General features: G+C 46.8%; 1 protein-coding gene across 2 annotated transcripts in view; it reads left to right on the forward strand.

Moving 5' to 3' along the window:
• The first annotated feature begins 496 nt into the window (after positions 1-496).
• PLD1 (phospholipase D1) overlaps positions 497-25,333 on the forward strand; it is a 62,837-nt gene continuing 38,000 nt past the window's right edge. For both annotated transcript variants that reach the window (XM_066556347.1, XM_066556348.1), the window contains exons 1-6: positions 497-583; positions 17,624-17,809; positions 18,135-18,262; positions 18,560-18,705; positions 19,463-19,571; positions 21,032-21,097. In XM_066556347.1, the coding sequence (XP_066412444.1) occupies positions 17,656-17,809; positions 18,135-18,262; positions 18,560-18,705; positions 19,463-19,571; positions 21,032-21,097 (603 nt within the window). In that variant the 5' untranslated portion in view covers positions 497-583; positions 17,624-17,655. The remainder of the gene's footprint in view (positions 584-17,623; positions 17,810-18,134; positions 18,263-18,559; positions 18,706-19,462; positions 19,572-21,031; positions 21,098-25,333) is intronic.

Below are 25,333 nucleotides of genomic sequence, written 5' to 3' on the forward strand. Positions count from 1 at the left end.
ACGCTAAAAACAAAACAAAACAAAAAACGCATGTGCAATTAATAATTGTTAATTTGTACAGGCTTTTTCAATCTGTTTCCCTGGCCAAACACAGTTTCTCGGTGACGGTGGGGAACCCTGGCTTCTCCCTCCTGGAGTGTCCGGCCACGAAGGGGAGAACCGTGCTCCCTGTGGAAGCGGCACTCAGAGCGCGCAGCAACCTCGAATCCCCTCCACACGCGGCAAAGTTGGGCTGAAATAACCGAGTTACTCCCCTTCAGCCCACTCTGCGCCTCCCTGGGCTCCTCATGCCCAGCCGGGGCGGGTCGGGGGTGCCCGTCCCTCCCTCTGGGCCGTGTCCCGGTCCGGGGGGCGGCCGCGGTGCCCTCAGCGGGGGCGGGCACGGGGCGGGCCCGGGGGCCGGGCCTGGGCAGCGCGCCCAGGAGCCCAGCGGGCGGGGCCGGTGTAAGGAGGTTCCTTGGGCTGATCGGGGCGGCTTCTCCGCTGCTGGTGCCCCGCGAGAGGGACGGCTCCCCGCTGGCTCTGACGGCTCCCGGCTGGCTCTGACGGCATCATGGGGCACCCGTGGCCGTGGGGGCCGGAGGTGGGTGCGGGCGAGCGCGGCCGCGCGGCTGCCCCGGAGCGGGCGCCCGGCCCGGGGCACTGCGGTGATTTCAGCGTCTGTTTTCAAGTGAATGTCCTGCCCGGGCTCTTTGCTGGGCAGACTGCTGCGGGGAGGTGTTTGTCGCCTGTCGGACACACTCGGGATGGTTTACGCGTTTTTCGTGCAGTGAAATGGGTGGGTTTGGGTCGCTGCGGTCCTGCCCTGTGTCAGCGCGGGCGGCTGGCTTGGGAAGCCTGGCGGTGTGGTGAACTTCAGTGGCCCCGGCACTGGTGAAGCCGTGACCCTGCCACGTCCCTTCCGCACCCTCCGTTCTTGGGTTATGGGAAAACCCTGAGTTACTAAAGGTGCTGACACAACCCGTTCTGCCGGGCTGCTGGTTGGGTTTCTTGCAGTGAAAACCTTTTCTGCCTGTTGCTGGTTTTCTTTATTTGGCATGATGCTCTCTAGAAATCTTCAGCCCCGAGGTGCCTCTGGTCCGAGCTGGACCGTGGTTCAAGTCAGTGCAGCTCCGTTGGCTTTGGAAGCGCTCCCCGGGCTGACCAGGCTCTCTGCACACAGACGGACAATGCCCATTGTGTGCCCAGGTCTGGTGCTCCCCACATCCCTCCTTTCTGTAAATCTGCTCGGTGCCTCTCCAGTGAGGCTGTCTGGGGTCAGGCACCGGCAGTTGGACTGGGTGGGTGAAGCTCTGCTGCTTTGGCAATGGTGGAAGCTGGTAAGTGTGGATGTCACGGTGAGGCCGGTGTGGCTGCTGGGACAAAAGCTCCCTGTTTGCCTACGGTGTTGTGTTTCGAGCTGCCTGTGTTTGCAGCTCGAGGGGTGGGAGCTCTCTTTCGAGTGTCTTTAGTCACTCAAGAATTCGTGTTTTCCCTCCCATACTGTCTCTACCATTTGATAAGTGTGAGCTCATGCCAGAGGCTCGCAGGTAACCAGGGAACTTTCCAACCACCTCATGATGCTCACAGGAGTGTTAGCCCTGTGACTTGGGTCTCATGGCCAAATCCTGCCCAGCTTAGCCAGAAGTTGGAAAGCTGTGAGTTTGAGTCTGTGGGCTCCCCTTCCTTCGCTGCTTGAGAGCCCTTTTCTCAGGGTCACTGTTACCCTGTGATGCTGAGCACTCCCCAGCGATGCTGGGATCCCCGATCTGGGCTCAGGGGGTTGCTGCAGAGTTCCCCCCAACAGTTCCCCCTGTGCACCTGCCCTTGCCTGCAGCTGAAAGAGGCCCTTCCTCGTGTCCTTCTGCCATGAAGTAGCACCAAGCCTGTAAAATCAGATTTTTTGCAGTGGGAGGGTGTGTCTGGCCTCTCCCAGGCCTGGGGGTGCAGCACGTGGGTGACATCCCACAGTGTCCCCATCGCCCATCTCGGTGCCAGGTTTGCTGCCTGGGATACTGAGCCCTGGATCTGCCCTTCCTTCTGGAGAAGAGGCCAGCCCCAGGCTTGGTCAGAGCTCCCTGTGGGACAGGGCCAAGGTCAGATCCCTCTGAAAAGACCTGTTAAATTTTACAGAGATTGCTGTGGACTCTGTTTCAGCCGATTGAATGAAACTTTATTGAGAGGTACAGCGATTGAATTTGGTTTTGCCAAGATTTAACTTTCCTAAGTAGAAAAGATTGAAGGGGTTCACTTACAAACTCATTTGCATTTTTAGTTTTATCTTGATATATATAACATCATCCTTTTCAGGATTATTGAAAATTAGTGTTGAGGCTCTGTTCTTCCTAGAAAAGATTTAATAACTTCAATTTCCCTGGAGGCCATGATGCTCTTCTTATTTTGAGAGGCTTGAACTCCCCCCAGAAAATGCTATTGTTGACAGGTGTCTCCTGAGCTCTCACAGCTGATACCAGTGTGCTGGTATCAGAATTGAACGTTCTTTGAACTGCTGAAGATGCTGTTTCACGTGTGTGAATGAAATTATAAGTACTAGGTAGGTGATCGTTGCTGGTGAAATTAATCTTTCACAAAGCAGGCTATAATCTCATGGCTCTCCTAGAAATTTTTATTACTCTTTATAGTAACAAAGTGTAAAGGGTTGTGCCGTTTTGACATTGTTATTCCTGTAAATTAGGAAGTGCTCTTTAGTCTGCAGGTGTGTCTGTGCTGGAGATGTTTTAAGGGAGTAGGTTTTATCTCCAGCAGTGATTTGAGAAATCTCTTACATGATTAGGTGAAATTTCAGCCAGCTGAACTTGGATTTTACAGTTATTCCTTCTCTGAAAATGGATTTCAATCAGGTTATCAAACCTTCAGGGAAAGAAATTTCAGGGGAATGCACTTAAATGCTGGCACTACCACAAGTGTTATTCCTTGAAATGGCATAATAAGGAAGATATCAGCTGCTAATGTTCATAGAGGCTTGTAGTTTTATCTTCTCTCTGTCTGTACCCTGTGAATACATCAAAGGGGAAACTCAGGGACTGAAATTGCTGGGGTTTTGCATCATGGTCCATGAGGAGCAGCACCTTTCTGATGCCTTTGCTGCAAACAGGTGGTTCCTAAATTTCATTTTGGAACAGCTATTTTGCAGCAAGTGATTTAAAATAATAATAATAAAAAGAAGAAGAAGGAGAAGAATGCTTTAGTGAGAATCAGCATTGGCTAATGGCCCTAAATCTGTGTACAGCAGAGCTGAAAAAGCAATTTGATTTTCTTCTGGAGTGTCTGATGTCGGCACCTGGTCTTGGCTAAGGGTGAGGAAGGAGGAGGGTGAGAGCAAACCTCTACATGCCTTTTCCTCCTATTGTCTGACTGGCAATTATTTGATGATGTGTTTTGAACTTGCTCTCACATGCCCTGTACCCTGGAAGCTCCTGCAGGGACTGAGATTTGGTCATGATCATTTGCCTGACAGGAGTTGCGGCTTTGCCTTCTTTTCTTTCCCTTCACAAAACCTTGGCCAGCCTTTTTTGGGTTTTTTGGGTTGGTTTTGGTGTTTTGGTTTTTTTTTGGGTTTTTTTGGGTTTTTTTTTTGTTTGTTTGTTTGTTTGGGGTTTTTTTTTGGTTTTTTTTTTTTTGGTTTTTTTTTGCTGTGCTTCTGCCCTCTTAGAGGTGGGAAGTATGTGCAGCCTAGCTTCTCTGCACCCCCCTATGCAGGGCCAGACTTCAGCTCTGCTGAGCTGCAGGATAGAGATAGATACATAGTGTCAATTCAATTTATTGTTTGTTTTAGATATATAAATAAGTTTCTAACAGATATTTAGCCAGGTGTACCTGCCCTGTCCCTCACTTCCATGGACCTGTGATCATCTGATACATGTACATACCAGGTCTGCAAACACCCTGGAAGGCAGAAAGTGGTGGTGGGACTGATGGAAAAAGCTCCATTTGCCAGGTTTTATTTACAAAATATTTGCCATGTTGCTCCCTCACCTGCTTGACACAGGGTGACCAGGGTGGCATCATGGTCCTTGTGAGGGACACTCCCCCATACCCTGGCTCCTGTGCTAGGGGGGAACAAACAGGAGTGATGTGTGGTTTTGAAGATCATGAATTTTATATTTATATATATTTTTGTCTTTGGAATCCAGAGTTTTCTCTGTTTCCACGCAGTAGCAGTGGGAGCATCGTGTGCCATCACCACTGCCCCGAGCACTTTGCACATCCCTCGCTCCTGGTGCCCACACGCTGTGGTGGCATTTAGTGATTTCTGGATCCTTCAAGCAGATCAACACCGAAACCTGGGGGTTTACATAACAAAGTGGGAGTGGGGCTTGTGTCTGTCAGACAGCTCCAGCCCCCAGGCACCCATCTGCTGGTGTGGGGAGAGGGGGAGAAGCCGTCTGGTGGCTGCTGCTCCCACACTGGAGAGCTGGGATCCCAAAGGAGCTGGGATGGCACCAGGCAGGGAGGAAGCCACACACCCCAGAAGGGAGGCCAGTTTTGTCTCAGAGAATAAAACCTTCCATTTAAAAACACTTGTGGCTTGCATGGTCTAATTAGATGCAGGTCAGGCAATCTTACTGAAAATGGGTCAGGGAAAGGGGATGGGGCAAGTGCCAGAGGATCTGCTGCTGCAGTGAGTGTGGTATCAGCTCAGCAAGGGTGACAGCCTGCCCAGGCCTTGTTGCCAAAGCAAAATATGGGCTTTAATATCAAGGTAATTACCTGACAGAGTCTTACTGGGCTCCTGTGCTCGCTTGGATGCCAGTAAAAGTGTCTGAGCATAGGGCTGGGTGGGAATAAACCCTGGCACTCAGGGTGTGCCCATCTGTGCCAAGCTGCACTGAAACTGGTGTTGGCTGTGTGTGGTGTTCATACTCTTTGAGCTCTTTGGTTTTCTGTGGTTTGTTTGCCCTTAAATCTTCCCTTTTGCTCCCTGGGGACACAGAGTGGACCACGTTGAGCTCCGTCAAATGAAATGGTGCTATACCTCCAGTTGGATTTGACAGCAAAGTAGCCAGTTTGCATTAGTTACCTTATTGCAATAGCATTGTCCCTTCCTCCTCTGTCCTGTTTTCTATGGCAGAGGAGGAATAGATAAAATAAATGGTCTTCTGCCCTAAGGAACTCAGTATTTAGGGAGAAAGGCTGTAATACAAGGGCAGGTGTAATAAAAAGGTGAATAGTGGTAGGGTGCATGTTTTTCAGAAGAGAAAGAGCAGCCCTCCACTGTTCACCCATGGAAAGTCTTTGGGAGAGGAGCTGTGGGGCTGAGATGAGAATCTTCATCAGTATTGGCAGATTTCCTTGACAGAAGGATTCTTTTCTGTCTGGGTGGGGGAGACCTGTGCACACTATACTGACAGCTGCAAGTATTCAGAATATTCATGGTGTTGAGATCTATTTTCCTGGCTTACACCTGCTGGTGAAGAAAGAATTAAACTGTATTTCCTGGATTGCATTTTTCAGGTCAGGCTATGAGTGGGCCTGATTCCTGTGTTATGTTTTTCTTTCTGCTGGTGCAGCGAGCCCTTGTGTGCAGCCTTCACACGAGGGCTCTTTTTTGGGAGAAATAAGATAAACCTACTGATAAACCCTGGCAGCAAGATCCCAGTGAGCTGGGGGCACTTTACATCTTCTTCCCCAGGGCTGGGGAAGGTGGTCCTGGCACAGAGGGTCCTCTCTTCTCTGGGCAAGTGTTCCAGAGCACAGAGACAAAAGGCAGTGCCAGGCAGACAATGTCCCACAGAGCAGTGCTCTGACAGCTTCTGTCCCAGCCTGTGCAAGTGGCTGATTCAGAGCCAGTTGCAGTTTCTGCTTGTCTGGCCATGCAAGAACCTGCTTCTTTTTTCCCTCCAGGATCTGCCAGTGCCGTGTCCTGGGGCTCTTCCTCGCCACTGGCACTCACTCATCACTGAACCACTTCCTAGAAACTTCTCCCATTCTACCAGCCAGACTTCTGGCAGGATTTTATTAATCAGAAATACTCATTTCTTGTTCTTCCTGCCTGTCTCTGTCCCACCCAGAAAACACCCACTGGTGAGCACAGTACTCACTGTGCTGCATTTGAGTCAGATGAGCCTTCTCTCACCATCAGCAGGGCTGGCTCCTGCTTGAAGCCTCCAGGAAGCCCTCAGGCAGGGGGAAAATAAACCAGCAAGAGTAATTAATTGCACCTTTCCAACACTTTCAGTAGCTGAGGTGTTGTGGCCATGGCAGGACCTCATAACTGCACCCTAATACCTGGCTAAAGCCAACCCTGCTGTTGGGGCTTTTCTTTATTTAAAAAGTTAGTGTTCTGACTCCCAACCAGCTTTGAATGTGATACACAAGAGGGGGAGCAATTGGGTGGTTTACACTTGTATTTTCTCTTTCAGTTCAGGTAAGATGCAGCTACAAGATGCAGTTGACTTCATATGAAGAATACAAATCTGCCTTATTTGTGGTTCTCTGGGGTGCACTGGGAAGCACTTGTGGCTGCTGGGATCTTCTAGGAAGCTCAGCTGTCCTTTCTCTGTCACAGCTGAAAGGCTACTGAAACCATTTGGAGAGCAGACAGCGCATCATAGTCTTTTCAGAAAGAAGTACTTTGTTTTCTCATTTCTCTTTTGCTATTTATGTAGTCCCTGTGAGATGTTCTGAAGTATATTTTTCCATGACTGAGGTTTCCTGCAAATTGATTTTTTTTTTTTTTTGGTGTGTGTGTCCCACCCAGTGTTAAGTCTTACCAAGAAAGAATAGTAGATGACTCATGGTGGCTTTGAAATCTCTGTGGTTAGACCTGATCCTGCAGAGTTTTGGCAGCAGTTATGGCAAGTGAGCCATTTTGTTCACCAGGAGAAAGAACTGGCAAGATGGGAACTGCTGTCTGAGCCTTTTTTACTTCTCTCCCAAAACTATTGCATTTCTTCCTGCCAAACAGCTTTTTTTTTTTTGTACATGCAGAAAACGCTCTGCAAACACTTTTCTGGGCAGTGCTGCTCCAGAAGGTCATGGCAGCTGAAGGAAAAATAGTCTTTAATTTTTGCCTCATTATGTGCTGAGGTCTGGAGGGTTAAGCTTGTAAGTCATAATATTAATGATCTGATTTCCTCTAGGAATTTGTGGGAAAAATGCTGTAAAGAAGTTTCAACAAAAGGAAAATGAACTGCAGAGTGTCTGCCTTGGCCAGACACCGGTGTTGCTTGTAAGATACTGGAGGTCTGGATGGGGGAGAGGAAAGAGAGAGGCTCCATTTGAGCTCTGACATGAGCCTCATCTTTCCCTCCCTGCCATCAGTGGGCTCCTGTGCAGGCTTGATTTTGAGGGATTGTTTCTCCCCTCTAGGAAAGTGGCTAAAAAAAATTTGTCCACAGCATCTATTTTGTTCTAAGCAAGCTGTCAGTATTGTCAATGTATGTAAATGAGATATTTTGCATATATTTGCAGGTGTTTAGTTGTATTTAAGAAAGAAACATAAGGGAGCTATTCTGTTCTTGCAAGTTACTGCTTCATAACAGACAATTTCTTATTAAATTTGCCTGGATTTGATCTCAGTTTGAAACCTCAGCCATCATTCCAGAATTGTTTGAGAAATCAGAACCCAATTACTGTAATTACTCATCCTTAATTCTGATAATGAATCAAACACTTCAAGGTATAGAAAAATTAACTTTTCTCTAGCTTGAGTGCCCTGTGTCCTGAGTGCTGTTATGTAGGGTGTCCGTGGGAGAGGCTGGTTTGCAAAGCCACCTGGAGCCCTCTGTGTGGTCTTGGGGACAGCATCACCTCTGCCCTCTGAGCTTGGTGTAATTCTCTTACAGTTACCTCTGGGATTTCCCCAAGCCAACTGTTTTCTTCTTGTAAACAAGACATTCACAAATATTTTTCTTAGCTGACCACAGAGAAGGAAACTGCAGTTCTTGCAAGACCTTAGTGTTATCCTAAATCCACTGATAAAGCTGTTTGGGGACTGGTTGGAGATTTCTGGGTGTGAAAAGGAGGCTGAGAGCTGATGTCTGCTCCTCGTGTGGGTGCTGGCTGTTCTGAGGAAAAGCAGCTGTTATTGGAAATGTGGATCAGGAGCACACATGCACCCTCCTGTTGTCACCTCTGTCACCTGCTGTTGCTGTTTTTTTGGGAATGATGCCTGATTGTACAGCAGCCTTTTAGTGCTGGGCGTCCCAGCTTGATGGTGGGAGCCACTGAGCACTGCAGCTTTAAGAGTAGACTGGAAAATAACTGAAGTCAAATGAGGACAGAGACATCAAATTCTTGTGGAGCTTATCAGCCAGAATGCATCAAACACATTTAAAAGCGTCGCTAAATAAAACATTAAAAATCACTAGGGAGCTCCAGTTTGGAAAGGTGCTGAGCCCAGGTTTGCAGGCAGGAGTACAGGAGTGTTTTGGGGTCTGCACCGCATCATGGGGCTTTGCACTTGTGGCTCCAGCATGACAGTGCTTTCAGGGTGGTGCAGGGATGGGGAAGCAGCAGGATTCTGGCTGAGGAGCTGGGACATCCCCTTGCTGGGACAGCCTGGTGACCCTGAGGTGCTGCTGTTCCTCTCACACCCATTAACCAGAGGTGATCCCGTGCTTTGGGTTACCAAAGTACACTTCTGGCAGTGTGTGCACAGTCAGCAAAAGCTTGGCAGAGCTTCACGTTCAGCCTGAGCACTCACAGGGTTGATTAATGCTGCCAGGAAGGATCAGCGTGGGATGGCACTGTGCAGGCACCTGTGTGGACCTGCATGTGGGTCCCAGCCCTGCGCCCTGCGCTTGGAGCTGCCTCCAAGAGGGACAGGAACATCAGTACAACTGGTGGTGGTGGTCACCCTGCAGTGGTTGTCCTCGAAGCTGGGGGTGTTTTGGGGAAGCCACCCTGGGAGATGAGCCTGTGCCTTGCGTTCTCCAGGCAGGGGAGGGAGTTGGACTTGGCTGCTCACGTGGGAGCATTTGAGTTCTGTGCTGTAGTGGGGACCACACTAATAACAGTAGGACTGTTTAGTGGGAGGGTTGCTTTCCTCCTCCATCATGGCCCTCTGCTCCTGCCAACTGTTTGGTTCTTTTTAAATGGAAATGATTTTAAAAGTTCCATTAGGGCAAACAAACTCCCAAAAGTCAAGACAATAGAAACAGCATTTTATTGAAGTGTTAAACTTTTAGTTAAACTATTAGTAAAAATATACAGTGTAAATCTGCTACTCCTTGTTGCTGTGATACCCGCAGGAATTCCTCGTTTCTTTGAGCAGGTCACAAAAAAGGTCAACAAAATCACCTCTCTGTGGTTTCACATGGAAAAAAGCAGAAGGAAAAAGAAAAGTCGTGTTCCCACTTAATGAGAACAGCTCAATCAGCAGCAGGGTGGCAGCAGGAACGGGGACATTGACCTCCTGACACGTACCTGTGCTCTTTGCTGTGATCCAGAGCTGCTGCCAGGAGCCAGTGCCCGTGCAGGGCTGAGATCCCTGTTGCAGTTGCCGAATCCTTCCCAAGCACAGGCTGCAGTGCTTTGCCTGGAATTAGCTTGGCTGGTAGGAGATATGTGAAGGTCTGTGTTTGCATTTATCAGCTGCCACCTAGCCCCACTGTGGGAGGGAGGGAGATGTTGGGCTGCCTGCCAGCATGCCCGCTTGTCTCCGAGCCACCGGAATTCCCTGCGGAAATGTGGCTTGGCAGGTGGCACTTGCTGGAGCACACGTGGCACTGGGAGATAGCAGAATAGTGTTGAGTGATGTCCAGGACATCAGCCCTGTAGATATCTATACATTTAGGTAGCAAAAATAGCTGCTGTATTTGTGTGATGTGTTCAGCTGTAGATAAGAGCTGCAGCCATGCGTGTCATCCTGTGAGCACTGTGGTGGTCCCTGCTGTCCCTGATCCTCATGGAGATGGTCACTCTAAGAGTCCTGTGCATTACACCATCACTTTGGCTAGCTCCTTGCTTTTAGGATTTTATATAAAGCTTTTGTGAGCTCTGTCTTGTGCCAAACTCTGTGTGTCTCTCAGCACCCAGAAGTGCTGTATGCTTTGGCCTTCCTGCTGTTTGCTCTTTGCAGCAGGCAGTTTTCCAATCCCCTCTTTTGCATCAGCCCAGGATTCTACTGACCACTCTGTTGCATCTTGGATGTGTGGTTTGGGGATGCTGAGATGGAGCTGATCCCCAAGGTGCTGTCACCTGGTTCCCTTTGCCTGCCTGCAGCTATAGTGCTAGTTTGTCTCTGGGGGTGAGTAACCAGGTTCCAGAGGCTCTGGACATCCCCTGTCCTGGTTTTCAGGGGTGTTATGTGCAGTGTCCCTGGGTTTAGGGCTGCAGGCTGTTTCCCATGGACCACATCAGGGAATGCAGGGCTGGTGGTGATCCCTGAAGGATGCACAGCCTGAGGTGTGAGTGCTGTGTTTAAACACTCTTGTCCATGCCTGAGGAATCCAAAACAAGGTGATGCATTAGTATGTGTAGGGCCAGCCTTAATTACCATTAAATACCTAATGATTGGCTTCCTGGGGAGGCTGCACTTCCTGTGGCAGCCCAGGGAGCAGGGATGGTGCTGCTGGGCAGGGGGAGATGCAGCCAGAGCAACCAGTGCATCAGCATGAGATCAGGTGCTGGCCATCCAAGGATGTTTATGTTTTCCCTCTACTGTTCTGTAAAGCAAATGAAATGAGTCCTTGGGAGGTGCCTGACACTTCGGCTGGGCCTGGTGTGGGGACAAACCAGCATGGAGGGGCTTTCTGGCTGAAGCTGTGGGTTGGTCACCAGTGCCTTACCTCATCCTTTCCCTTGACCTGCCTGGCTTTTCTGTGTCCTTTTCTCCTGCAAGTGGGAGAAATGTGGGATGGATGCTGCAGAGCCCTGTCCAAGGGCAGAACAGGCTCTGCCCAGTGTGGATAGTGCAGCAGGGACTTCCAAAAATGAACCTGTTGTTTCCAGCCTTGAAGCATCCTGTGCCCTGTTACAAACAGGCTGTGTGGATTCCTGTGACTTTGCTGCTCCTGTGGGCAGGCTGGTGGCTTGGCAATAAGCCTCACGTGGCAAGGACTGTGGAAATCAATAATGCAGAGCCAGGGAGCTGTGCTGCAGGAAGCACTAATTGGTTCCTGCTTTTAGAGGTGTTGCTATTAAATGTGGGCACTTTGTGGGAATAATTGTTTTGGAAACATTATTTTAAAATATTTTAGTTTTATCAGGATTGGGCTAAAGATAAGCAAATTAGGTCTGGATGATGTTTCAATGTGTCTATTGTTGATCTGGATTTTTATTTAACTTCTCTAGCTCCAGATCTTTCCAGGGTAGGAGCAATGCTTTGGTTCTTATTCAAGGGCTGTTTTGTGTGTTTTAAAAAACAAACCCTAATCCTTTTGCACTACCCCTGCAGTATGAGCATCCAGAAGGGCAGATTTTCAGGAGGCGTCTGCATTTGCTGTTGCTGGCTGTTGGCTCCTCTGGTTGTGTGTTTTCCATGCACTGAGCTGAAGAACAGGGTTAAGGCATTGCTGAGCATTTTTCAACTCTTTTGTCTTTTAGTTTCATAGTTAGAAAATGTAACATGCTACCTACAAGAGCCCTGGGTTTTTGATTAAATATCGAGGGGAAGATAAAATCAGTGTGTGTCTATTTTGCTTGGTGTGAATATGGGGATTTTCCTGGGATGGAAAAGCAGGATGCTCTTTGCAGGCACTGGCAGGGATCCTGAGCACAGGGAACACTTCCTAACTGTGGTGGAGGGCTGACCCCTGCCCAGGGCTGTGGAAGGAAGGTGTGCCAGGGCATAAACCTGGGGTGCTGACAAGCCCAGCTTCTCCTGGGGGAGGCAAATAACTCCTCAGAAATGGCTTTTATCAGATGAGAGCATTTCTCCAACACAGAGTGATCCAAAGCTAATTTTAGGTTTAAAATGGGAAGAATTAGGAAATATTTACATGCAAAAGAGTCATCACCACTAGACAGAGCAAAAAGCTGTTGAGGTTATTGTGCATGGGAACTCCTTGGAATTTCATTTGGGCTCTTGGTGCCCCTATTGCACCCAGGCTCCTGGCAGCAGCAGGAGGAGAGAGAGAGAATTCATGGCTCCGATTCTTTGGGCTTTGTTTTGTTTGTTTGTTTGTTTGTTTTCTGTTTAATGACCCCATTTCACTGCCCTGTTTTGGCCTGAGCCTGTCTGTTCTGCTCCAGGCAGCCTGGGAGGTTTTTGTGTGTTCCACCATGGGTGCTGCCTGCAGGAGAAAACTAAGTATGGGAACAGAGGTCACTTGTCACAGCCCTTGCCAAAAGGTCACTGTACTGGGAGAGATGTCATGAGAACAGGAATGAGATCATTTTCAGGGATTGCAGTGTTTCTCACCGTAGGGATAAGAGTTGATGCAGAGCATCAAACCCTGGGAGGCATTAGCAGGAAATGTCTGTTTTTCCTGGATGTATTTTCTCTTCTCTGCTTACCATTTTTTCCAAATTAAATTTTTCTGGGTTTCATAGCTCTTTGTGGTACTTTGCAGCATCAGAATATCATCAAGAATCTGTGATTGTCTGAGCTTGTTTCAGATCTGCCACGATACAGAATAAACTTAGGCTGACCAAGTTTTAGGTAGTCTGTGCTATTACCAGCTGCATATATTTTCACATCAGGACGTCAGTGTCTTCAAAACACAGAACTGTTCATGAATATTTACAAAAATATGTATTTTCTGCCTTCCAGTTTCCATGCCTTTAAAGATGTGCTTTTGTTGTCCTGTGCAACAAGTAGAAAAAAATTTTCTTTAGTGAAGGCTGAGATGGTCATATGATCCCTGAAGTAATAACTTGGGGTTAAAGCATAACCAAAATGGCAAAGAGCAAGTAGATATTGGGCTTGCAAAGTTGCAGGATGGAGCTACAGGTTTGCAATATATTCACAAGGGCTCAGGGATTAATATAGTTAATTTCTGTTTTTTTAGTCATTGTTCCTGCAGTTGAAATCTTGGCTGATTCTTGGTGAAGTCACTATTTCCAGTGTATATATTCTATTAGTTCAGGAGGTTTGGGGCTTGTGTGCTGTGGGGACAGTCTGGGACAGAAGGCAGAGAACTTAAGTGGTGCTTCAAGAGAAAGTAATTAATATGAGAATTGGGCTGGACAGAAGGCAGTGTCAGCTGTCTTTATAGGGTTTGTAAGGTTTATAGGGTTTGTAGTATGTAAAAATCTTCCAGTTTTTAATCATCTCCTTTTTTTTCCTTGTCTGTTCATTCTTTCCAAGGTTCTCCTTTACTGCTGAGTCTTTTCATTGTGTTTTCCCTCTTGCTGCCTTTGCCCAGGCAGACCTGGAGCCGGATGAAGCTGGAGCAGCACCTTCCCTCTGTTCAAACACAGGCTGCCACTCCAGCTCCTGCCTGCCCCAGCAGCAGGTTTGGGGTGGAGCTGTTCCCCTGCCTCCTCCAAACCCTGGGGGCTCTGCAAATCCCTCCTCAGGCAGTGCCCTGCCTTTGCCATTAGGGCTTTCTCCCTGATCTCTGCTTCAAAGCAGCAGTTACACTGAGAGTGGATTTAGATTAGCTATTAGGAACAAATTCCTGCCTTTGAGGTTGCTGAGTCATTGGTTGTCCAGAGAAGCTGTGGATGCCCCATCCCTGGAAATGTTCAAGGCTAGGTTGGAAGGGGCTTGGAGGAACCTGGGATAGTGGAAGATGTCCCTGTGGCTGGGGGTTAGAACTGGATGATCTTTAAGGTCCTTTCCAATTTAAACCATTCTGTGATTCTAATTCAGAGCACTTCTCCCTTGTCCACCCTGCTCACAGCAACCTTCTGCAGGGTTGCAGTCTGCTGTCACAGTTCTCTGCCTTCTCTCAGTATTGACACTGTTTTCACAGGTCAAATGCTTTAGGCCTGAGTTTTCCTGTGTTCTGCATCATCTCTTCCTTCCTGGCTCACAGGCAATAGTCCTGTTTGTTCATCTTGGCACAGATGCTGTGTTTGTTCGGATTGCCGGTTCTTGACTCAGTCAGATCCTGGTTTTTCTCTTTTGGTTGTTTGGGTTTATTTTCCTTTTAAAAAAATGCTGCTTATTTTCTATCTTGAATGGCAAGAGCTGAATGCTGAAATGCAGCACTTATTTCTCAGAAGTTTCATCCTGTTATTTGCAGTCTGCTGCAATTTGCTGGTATCACTTGAGTTCGGTGTCAGAGGTGTATAATTCCCTTCTCTAGTCTGTCAGCAGTGTGAGCAGTGAGTGGCACTGGACAGACAGGGCCTTCTTGGTGTAGCCTGCCTGCTTTGTGGTAAAATCCTGGATATCCATATGTGGTGCCTGTTTTTGCACCCAGCCTGTTGCAGATTAACCCAGGCATTTTAACCTCAGCTTGCCCATGGGAATGCAGAGTGTCCACATGGAAACTCTGCCCAAGAGGTTAAATAGCTCTTGTAGAGCAGAGCCCTGTAAAGCAATTTGGCCAAGCTTTCAGAGGGGTGTGCTATGTCCAGTCTTTTCCAGCTGACCCCAGTGCCATCTGCCCTGCCCAGTGTTGGCTTTGCCCTTTGTCCTGTGGCTCTGCAGCAGCCAGCTGTGACAGGGAGGATGGACCCTGCCCAGGCTCGTGGGGCTGCTGACAGGGCCACGGGCAGGTCACGTTTTCCTTCTCAACCCCAAAATTCAGCTCTAATCTCTATGGGGCAAATCTTGCTGCTGGGACTGACTCAGGTCCATCTGAGTTTGGACCCTGCTTTATTGCAGGATTTGTCTGTGCCAGCTGTGAAAACAGCTTTAGCTTTAAAAAAAAAAATAAAAAATCCTGAGTTATGGAGCCCTGCTGCGGTCCCTTGGAAATAATCACTGCATACACTGGTTAATTGTTTATCCATTAACCAACTGTGTCAATTAATCTGACAAAGAACCCAGCTGTACCTGGCACAGTGGGGAGGAGAGGAGGAGGAGGAGGAGAAGGGAGGATGAGCATCTCCTCTCTCTGTTGGCTCCTCTCTGTTGCTCTTCCTCCAGCCCTGCTGATGTGGTATTTGTCTGCTGGTTTCCTTCAAGTGTAATTGCTGGCATGGCATGTCCAGAGTGTGTTTGGGCTTGTGTCCTTTTTGACCATGGAAAACTTCTTTTGGAAAGGGCATTAAATTCCCATGAAGTAAAAGCATCTTCTGATGGAGGAAAAAAATTGTTTTGTTTCTAAATGTGAATGTACACAGAAATGCAAAGCAAGATGCTACTTTATTTCCAGCTAGAAATACACAAAAAAATTCTTTGCATGAAGTACTGAGTGGGAAATAGGATTTTAATGTAGGTATTACTGCAGAGTGAGACTCTGGGCTCCCTCCTGCCATCCCCAGGGTTATTTGGGAAAGCCTGGTAGCATGGCCTCCCTTGGGAATGTATGATGTTTATGTATGCCTGCTTTCCAGGGAGAAAATCAAACATCCAAAGCCAGTCTATATCAGGTGGAATGACTTCACTCCAAACAAATGAAAATGTACCTTCTGCTCTCTGAATAATTGAAGTCCCCTGCAGTACACTGTTAGAGTAGGGAAAGTGTAAAGCTTCCAAGAGGGAGAGCTGGCTTTCCATGAAGTGGTGACAGGGGAGGTGTGGGACAGTGCCAGTGCCAAATTCCTGCTGCACAGAGGGTGCACGGGCCGGGTAGGGTAACATCAGTGGGGTGAGAACAGTTTGATAATTGAAACAAAATAAAATATAGTAATAATTGTAATGAAAGGGGAATAACACTGATGGAAACAAGTGATGCATAATACAGCAGTTGGCACCCCCCAGCCAATTTCCTCAGCTGATATCCTGGGAATGGTGTCCTGTGGAATGGAATGGTATTTCCCTTTGGCCAGTCTGGGTCAGCTTTCCTGGCCATGCTGCCCCACAGCTTTTTGTGCACCTCCTCATTGTTAGAGCCTTGGAAACTGGGAAGTCCTTGAATTAGGGGAAGCAGAACTTAGCAACAACTCAAACATCAGTGTGTTATCAACATTCTTCTGGTCCTAAATCCAAAACACAACACTGTACCAGCTAATAATAAAATTAACTCTGTCCCAGCTGAAACCAGGATGTTGCCCCAAAGTTCAGTGTATCCCTGGGAGAGGAGGTACCCACATGTGTGTTTATATTTGAATTATTCATGCAGATTTCTTGAAGTGGCCTGAGGGCCCAGTAAACCCCTGGTCTGGTCCTAAAGTCTTCTGTGCTCTGGCTTTCCCTGCTACTGGTGGAAGGTGACAGAGCTACCCAGGCCCACGGAGCCCTCACTCCCAAGATGAAACTGTTGCTTCTACATTTACTTTGGTATGAGAGAAGAGATTGACCCAGTTTTTCTTGATTCAAGTCTGTGTGCAAATGGATTTTTTTTTTTTCTGAAGGCAGCTGCTTCTAGCATGTTTTTAGGCATACATGGTATCAGCCTTGTGTAGTAATGAAATAATGGACTTGTTTCAAGAGGAAACAATAATAAAGAATGTTCTTTCAAAAGCAGCTAAACACATGATTTATTAAAATGTTAAATTATTTCCAAGTTACGGCATACCCAGCTCTTGTGGAGCTCACACAAGAATAATTGCACAGTGTTCTTTGCAGAACTTAACATCAGAAATGTCACACTTTTTGGAAAAATCATTCTTTAACATAATGTAAGAGCTTCCACAAGGATAAATGGGCATCCTTGTATTGGCTTCTGTAAAATGTTGCCAGTTTGTCCCATCCATATTTTTTCAGGGTAGCTGTGACATTTATTACAGAGCAGGACAAAGATTGAAGGGACTTTTAATCATCATCAGGGTGATGCCCAGGAGGAGCTGGAGCCTGGCTGTGTGCAAGGACCAGCAGCCAGCTCCACAGCCCCAGGGTGAGATGCAGAGCCTAGAGGAGGAAGAGGGTTTGCAAATATTCGCGAGCAGAAAAGGCTTGTGCTAGTGTCAGTGGCCATGCCTCATATATTGATTTACCTTTGTTTCCTTATTATTTTTGCTTCTTCCTTCCCCATTTTTCTTGTGACTCAGGCTCCTGGAATAGATGGGTGGGAATAAAGGTGGGAAGTGCTGTAGTCACCAGTGCCCAAACACCTCTGAGTGCCACTGCCTGAGTGGGCTGCAGCTGTTTCCCTGGCTGTGTCCCCATCACTAAGGGACAAGTGGGCTGGTCCCCTGCAGCTGCCTGGGATATTGGTGGGGTGAGCACAGAAGATGTGGGGTCCAGCTTGTTGATCCCAGGCTTTCTGTGGGGATCAGGATGCTCCTGACCCTGGAGAGGAACCTTTAGAGCTGTAACTTTGGAGCCTGCTGAGAGGATGGAGCTGTGGGAGAGCATGAGGCACGCAGACACCACAGGCAGTTGTGTAAGGAGCATAGAAATAGAGGAAATCTTAATAATGCCTGGAGTTTTTAGCACTGCTTCACTCAAAGGAAGAACATGTAGCAAAAACTCCTACTGGTTTTCTGAGTGAGCTTTTCCTTCGTGTAGCCTGACCTGGAAAACGCTGCATCGGGTGAATTAAATCTGGGATTTGGCCAGACAGTGACATGGTGTGTAGCTTTATAGCTGAACATTTTCCATTGGGTGTGTAGGGTGGGATAGTTGGGATGAATGTGGGTAAAGGGATGGAAGGAAGATGTGTCCATGCATTGCCAGTGGTTTCCTTCAACCCTGTGTTGCAGAGAAGGCGGTGACAGCTCTGCTCTCTCTCCGCAGAGCCCCGCGGCTCCTGAGCACAGGCCCCTGAGATGTCTCTGAGAGCAGAAAGCCATGCAGCCACATCCACGCTGAAGAAGCTCGCTGCAGACATGAGCAACATCATCGAGAGCCTGGACACCAGGGAGCTCCATGTGGAGGGGGAGGAGGTGGACTCGGAGGTGCTCACTGACCCCAAAGGCACCGGTGAGTTGACACCCCTGTGTTCTCATACCATGTCCTGCCTGGCTTTTATCAATCTCTTGGCAGGTAGGCTACAGCCTCAAGGCTTTTACCAAGCCCAGCATTGACCCTGATTTGGGACCTGGAGGCTCTTAATACCTGAGCTTCTCAAATCAAGTCCCTTCTGTGTAACCTTGTCTTTGAGCTCTCTTTAATAAAAATTGCTCTCTTTTGCTGGAATTAATGCTGTATAAATGCTCCCATGTTAAAGCATTGCTGTTGGCTGCCTTTCATGCCCTGTTACAAGGCTGTTGAGCTAACAGATTTGTGGGGTTTGTGGTCCTTGCAGTGTGCATTCCCTTCTCTGCCATCTACCACACCCATGGGTTCAAAGAGCCGGGTGCGCAGACGTACCTCACGGGATGTCCTGTCCGAGTGCGTGTGCTGGAAGTTGAACGCTTTACTTCCACTAAGAAGGTCAGAACTTACAGAGATTTTGTTTGATTTCTGTATAACTGTATTTAAAATGCTGTTTGTGCCTTAATTTTGTGCTTGCTTGTTCATGGGCTGAGGAAGCAGCAATGCCTGCATCTCAGAAAATGCTTAGTAGAGAAGGTTATCTGTCTATTTATAAAACCTAATAAAGCAGAACAAGAAATTGTGAGACACAGTAATCCTTAAGTAAAGCTGAATAAAGGCTCTTTAGATGAGCAGCTGCAGGAAAATGGCTTATTTCAAAACTTGCATGCCATGTGGTGATGTTCTCCCCTGCAGGTACCAAGCCCTAATGTTTATACCATCGAGCTGACCCATGGAGAGTTTGTCTGGCACGTGAAGAGGAAGTTCAAGCACTTCCAGGAGTTTCACAGGGAGCTGCTGAGGTACAAAGCCTTCGTGCGCATCCCTATCCCCACCAGGAGGTGAGTGTGCATCCCTGTGGACACGGTGGGCTTTGGGAGATGTGATCTATTAACTTTTAATATCTTTTCTATTTGACTTCACTGGTCCCATTTACTTTGCTGTAAGGAGGAGTGGGCAGAAGAATTCAGTCTCCATGAATATTTAGCAGCTATAATAAAAATATTTAATCTATGTGTTCAGCAGCCATAACCTAAGTGATGCAAATATCTCTCTGCTGACGCAGGAAACGTTGTCTCCTGGGTCATCAGCTTTTGAGCTGGATTTGCCTTGAACTTGGGGAAGGGTTATGATAATGCTAATGGAAATTGCTGGAGCTTTGTGCTTTCTGACAGTGTGGGCAGGATGTGGGAGGCATGGGGGTCCCTGGCCAGGGGTGCCTTGGTGCTTGGGATAGCTGGAAATATAAGAGGAACAGGAAAAGAAGTGTGAAGAGAAGTGATGTAGGTGAGTGAGAGCCTTCTGAGGTGGAGAAATCCTGGGAACATGATAGGAAAGGTAGAATTATGAGAGGTTAAGAGCTGGAGGAACATAATGCCCTAAAAACAGAATGTAGACTCCTTTTCCTTATGAGACCAAAAGCTGGCCCTCACAAATCAAACTGATACTTCTGTGTTGTGTTTTGGTTTTAAGACACTCAGAGCACGCTGGCTGCTCGGATAGAAAAAACAAAGGCATCGCAGCAGAAGGGTTATTTATTGAGGCGTACAGACACTTGCAGCACTGAGACTTGATGTTGGGGTGTGTTTTTCCTTGCAGTCACACAGTGAGAAGACAATCCATCAAAAGGGGAGAGCCGAGGCAGATGCCGAGTCTGCCGCACACCGCAGAGAGCACGGTGCGGGAGGAGCACTTCTCCAGCAGGAGGGTAAGTGCCCACCTCACTCTGGGGGCCAGAGGGGTGCTCTGAGGTGCAGAGAAGCCTGGCAGCTTGCTTGCAAAGCCACACACCATCAAAACCTTTGTTTGGTATCATTACAGTATTTTTCTTGACAAAGTTTGTTTGTGACGAGTCCAGCTTTAGTGCCAAATTCTCTGCCGTGCAATGATGAGGATGCTGCTCCTGGGGCTCATGTGGGCAGAGCTTTCCTCTGCAGTTGAGGAACACCGTGATGCTGGGAGTGGTGGTTCCCCTCCTCCCACCTGCTCTGATTTAAAGATAGACAAGGCAGTTTTCAGAGTCAAGTTGCATGATGGAGGCAGCCCCGTGGCCATCAAAATCTGAGAGATTTCAGTGCCATCCCCCTTTGAAAGAGGAGATGGCAGCCAGGCTATTGATGCTGAAGTGGGTAATTTTAGCCCAGGCACACGTGTTCTGTGTAACTTCATCAGATGTTAACAGATGGGCCCTTCCATGGAGAGGGTGGATGTCTTCCTACCTCTTCATTGCAGCTTTGCTGCTCACAAGTTAAAAACTCCATGTTTGTTCAGACTCTGCTTATGGTTCTCTTTCTGCTGTTTGCTCCCTCCCTCCCTCCTTCCCTCCCTGGGCTTTGTGCCATTGGAACTTCAAGGCCCAGAGGATTAAAGGATTGTGTCTTGTGGCTGTGCCATGCAGAAACCCTGCTGTTCACAGCTTCTCTGATGTGTGGGAAATTTGAGGAGAGAGATGTGGGTTTAAAAGAGGAAGAAAACTGTTCTTGTATAGATGTTGTATAGATGCTTTTTATTTTTTTAGCCCATGTTTCCTTTCAGTTTGCTTTGTGTCCTGTAGGACTCTGCCCAGTTTCCCATGCCCAGACAGTCTAATTTTTTCTTTTCCCTTTTATCATGAGGATGGTAAGAGATTACTTCTACCATAATGGTTTCTTCTCTTCTCCCTTCCTGGCTGGGAGGACAGGCCCAGCCACTGCTCTGTGTCCTTGGGACAGGACAGCATGGTCCCTGTGTCACTCACCCTGTGAACCTTTTGTTTTGGTTAAACAGGTTCTCTCAGTGCCTCTGAGCCTGTTTTCTCACAAAGCTGATTCCTGTGGGTCAGCTGAAGTCCTGTGGGGACTGATTTGGTATTTATAATTGTTCTGAAACTTTAGCTCAGTCACAAAAGTTTACCTCCAAAGTGACCCTGCCATGGAGCAGGTGGAAGGTACAAACACAGGACTATGAACAGTAAACAACCTGTTTATGGCCAAACTGTTTATGGTGTTGAGTTCATAATATGATGGTTCATGATATCCTGTGAGCTCATAATAATGGATTTATTTATCCACTCAAACTGAAAAGTGGGTTTGATTTCTTGATTGCTTCCTAATGCCAGACAGTTGGATTACAGGAATTTTCAAGAAAAACCTCCACATCCTATCTAAAGTTTCAACATTTTAATTGTAGAAACAGCTGGAGGACTACTTGACAAATATCCTGAAAATGCCAATGTACAGGAACTACCATGGAACAGTAAGTAGAAATTACTTTGCTTAATTGTCTAAAGAATATTCCCTTTACAAATGCTGAATTCATTGGAAGAAAACATGCAGCTTCTGCAAGAAACATTTTACAGCTGTTTTGTGAGCATTTTGGCTTAGCTGATTTCTCCAACACAATATGATTTAAACCAAAGGAATGACTCAGTGGTTGCTGGTATAGCACAGTGATAACCTCCTCAAGCTGGTTCAGTCCAGACAGCTGCTGTACATGTATGATATAGTGAGATTCTGTTTAATTCTGCAGACTTTGTAAGATGATAAGTTACAGTTTTAAATACTTAAAAAATTGGAATCCAAACCATATTTGTATTTGCTCCTTCAGTCTGGGCTTTGTGTGTGGTCCTGGGTGCAGATTTGTCTCAGGTTTCTATTCTGTGCAGTTTCCCTGGACATTAGTGATGTTGAGTTTGTGTGTGTGGGATACCCAGAGAGGTGAGTGAGTGTTTTGTCAGTTCCAAAGGAAGATGGTAGTTGGCTTATTTCCCCAAGTCAACACTGTTTGAAATGAGGAGAGATGTCAAATCCAGCTTCAGGCCTATTTTAAGCAAAAATATTTCTTTAGAAATTCATCCTCGAATGTTTCTTCAGAAGTCCTCACCTGTCAGCTGCAGCTGTGACATCTCTTGGGGATGGTAATTTATTTCCCCTTTTTTTGGCTGCATAATGACTGTGTTACTTCATCTTTTGTGTTACCAGCAAAATCTGATGCACGCACAGAGTAGCTGCCAAGTTTAGTGACATTTCTCAGCCCAGAGTGATAGCTGGGAACACCTGGTTTTCAAACAAGCCAAAAATACAGACTGAACTTTGGGTTTCTGTAGCAGCCACTTCTCTTCCACTTTGGCTGTTGTTAGATATTCTTCTATTTTGCAGGATTTCCGTTGTGTAGAGATGTTGGGCAGCTCATAGCTGGATGTTGTGTATAAAAACTTAAAAACTGTGCGTGCTCTATTGCAGAGCTCAGCGCTGAGCACTGCTTATTCCATGGGACAAAGGGCCCATTGGGGTTGGCCATTGCTCTCTGGATGGCAAGAAATCTTCAGGCTGAGGCTGAGGAAGCTGCATTCCTTAGAGTGCTTCTTTAGGCGACAGGCTGTGGAGCTTAATTCCAATGCAGTGAAGAGCTGCGTGTGGAAAAGAGTCATCTTTTGTTCTAGAAGCAGGATTGGGATAACTTGGCAATTTTGATCAGTAGCATATGCAGAGCGGGGGAGAGTTATTTTACAGTGTGGATCCATCTTGTCACTTTTAGGCAGGCGTTGCCTTTTTAAAAATGTTTTGGAACATTTCTGCTCCTCTGAGAACGTGGGTGATGCTTTGGCCAGGCTGTGGTTTGAGACAGGCTGCACAGTGGGGGCTGGGAGAGGAGATGGGCGGCCCTGCCTTCCCAGGCAGCTGTGGGGTGCTCCCTCCTGGGCTGAATCGCCCTTCTGTCCCCAGCCCCTGGAGCCAGATGTCCCTTTTGCACATAAATTCTCAGTTCATTGTTGGCTTTCACTGCATTTGGCCACAGAGAAGTGTTCAGGGAGATTTTGCTGCCCGTGGTGGCAGCACGGGTCCTGCAGGCAGTGCTGGAAGAAAGCACAGGGAAGGAAGTGCTTCCTTTAAAACAGCACCCAAACCACCCCCACCATTCTCAGATGAGACTAAAGTGGAGATTTCTGGCACTTTCCCTGGAACTGTATTTGTCCTCCTGAGAACAAAATGAGGGCTTTGCTCTTCCTGTGCTTGAGAAGTCTTTTGCCCAGATGCTGACAAATGCTGTAACTGTCTTAATCTTGGAGCACATTAGGAATTCTTTGTGTTCCTCTCATCAAATCCATGCACTGAGGACTTTTTTAAAATCAGGAACTCTGTTAAATCAGGCATGGAGTTGCAAAGGCAAGCTGAGACCTGCCTGGAGTGTAACCCTTGGTCATGTGAAGAGCATGCTTGGGTCAGGAGCATCTCTGAGGAGATGTTTTTTACATCTGAACTGCACAATTTAATGAATTTGCTTTTTTATTTTTTTTTATTTTGCGTTTGTGGTTAATTTATTATTTGCCAGTGAGAGCAAAGTGCTTTATACATTGTCTGGAGGATGTGCCACGCACTAAGACAGTCAAGCCTGCAAGTCAAGCTTGTGGTTTTGCCTGAAGACCTGAGGTCACTGGTTGGGTTAAGGATCAGGTCCACAGTGACTACATGGCATTGGAGAGGTTGTACATAATCTAGCTTTTTATATTTAATATTTTTTAAATTATTTGATTTTTGTGATTAAATCTCATGTCTTCTTCTTCCTTCCAAAACCTTTTTTACAGTACTTTTGGGCTGAAGTGCTTTAAGACAATTACTGTTGTGGAAATCCCAGAGTGTTCACTGTTCACACTTCTTTTTCTGAAAATTGTAAATTAGAGGAATATAGCCTCAAAATGTTGAGGCTTAATTGGATTCTGTTTAAAAATTTTAGTAATTGGACCTTTACATTGTTTTTGTGCAAGCTCCCATACTTAAAAGATGCCCAAGCAAAAGGAAAAGTAAGATTTGATTGGATTGTGTCTATGTGTGTAATGTTTTGCATGAACTTTAGAGAGAGTAAAAACCTCATCTTAATTAGGAACAGCTGAGAAGTGAGAGAGGCCACTACTTTGCCTCTGATACATTGCTTGGATCTTTGTGGAGGTCCCCATCCAACTCATTAACATTTCAAGCTATTACACTTGAAATGCAGCACATTTAGGGTTTTTTTAATGTGTATTTTGTATAAGCAATTTCTTTTTTTGTGTAAGAAATTGTGCTGAGCAATATCATTCTGGAAAGTGTGTAATTCCATGTTATTGTTAGTGACCAGTGCTAATCAGATTTCGATGCATTTCTGAACCCACTAAATAAAGAACAAGGGTCAAAATGAAAAAATACAGCATGGAGAGGCTGAATCCTTTCTGAAATGAAGATGCTCTGTGAAATTTTTACTTAGATAAATCATGCATGTTCCACATTGCTGGCAGGACAGGATGGTTTGAACACCTTGCAGCTGGTTCTCCACCTTCCACAGCCTGTCCTCCTGCAGCCCATCACTCCTGCCTGCCACAACAATGTCATTGAAGCTGCATTCTCCTGGCCCATATCTCATACCAAAACCATCCTGCTGGGGGTCTCTGAAACCAGAGTGGGATGCCAGATCCCAGGGAGGCAGCTGGGCAGCACAGGAATTCTGATGTGACGGAGATGAAAGCTCCTGCCTGCCTCTCCCAGCCTCTCTGTGAGTGATGAGCACCTCAGATGAGACACTGTGACAGTAAAAATAGCTAATTGGAACAATAAATCATTCCATCAGATGTTTTGCACTATGCTGGGGAATTTTCCTTCTAACTGCACGAATTTATTTAAGTTTTGTTTTTTTTTTTCCCACAAACCAACTCTTGATCAATGTGTTGGATGGGCTCCTGTCATTGCTGTTCCAGAGACTGCCTGGCTGAAGAGGAGGTTGCTGTGCTGCCAGACAATCTTTCTTTCTCTTTTATGTAGTGGTAGTTCTGTTTCTGCAAGTAATTTTTCCTCTTGGTTTTTCTTTTTGCTTCTTTGAGGACAATTTTTTCTCTGCATGCAGTGCTCCTCAAATTCCTGCTAGCTTTCTGGTTCCAGCCAGTATTTTCAAAGGGTTTTGACATTTCTGTGCTTTTTTTGTGTGTGTGAGAGAGATGTCTGGGTTTCTGATTTGTCTGATATGAAATGCCACAAAGTTAAAATGAGATCTAGACAAAGAACTGGCCTGAGAATTTGCTTGGGACCTCTGATAAGGGCTTGTAGGACACACTGGATTTTTTCAGGCACTTCCCACCCTGCTCTGAGTGTTGCTGCAGAAACAGCTGAAACATTCATTGGTCACACCTGATGCTTTTCCAGAGCACTTTGGGAGAACAGAGAGAGCAGTATGGTTGGTAAAATACCATGGAATGACTTGTTCTAACCACTTTCTGAAAACAGGCTGAAATCACCCTAAAATCAAAGCATTAGAATTGACTCAGCTGAGGACAGGTTACTTTATATCCTTGAGACACTCAGAGGAAAGCAGTTGTGTCTTTTGTTCTTCATGGTCTTGGCTGATACAAGAAGTCTGGGAGATCCCAGGAGCAGCTGAGCATGAGGAGATGGAAGGATCTTCAGTTCTACTGCTGTTTTCTGGGAAAAAAATGATGGTATTGGGAAGGGAGCCTGTGTTAACCTC

This window comes from Molothrus aeneus, chromosome 10 (assembly GCF_037042795.1).
Source record: "Molothrus aeneus isolate 106 chromosome 10, BPBGC_Maene_1.0, whole genome shotgun sequence".
NCBI classification, from domain to species: domain Eukaryota; kingdom Metazoa; phylum Chordata; class Aves; order Passeriformes; family Icteridae; genus Molothrus; species Molothrus aeneus.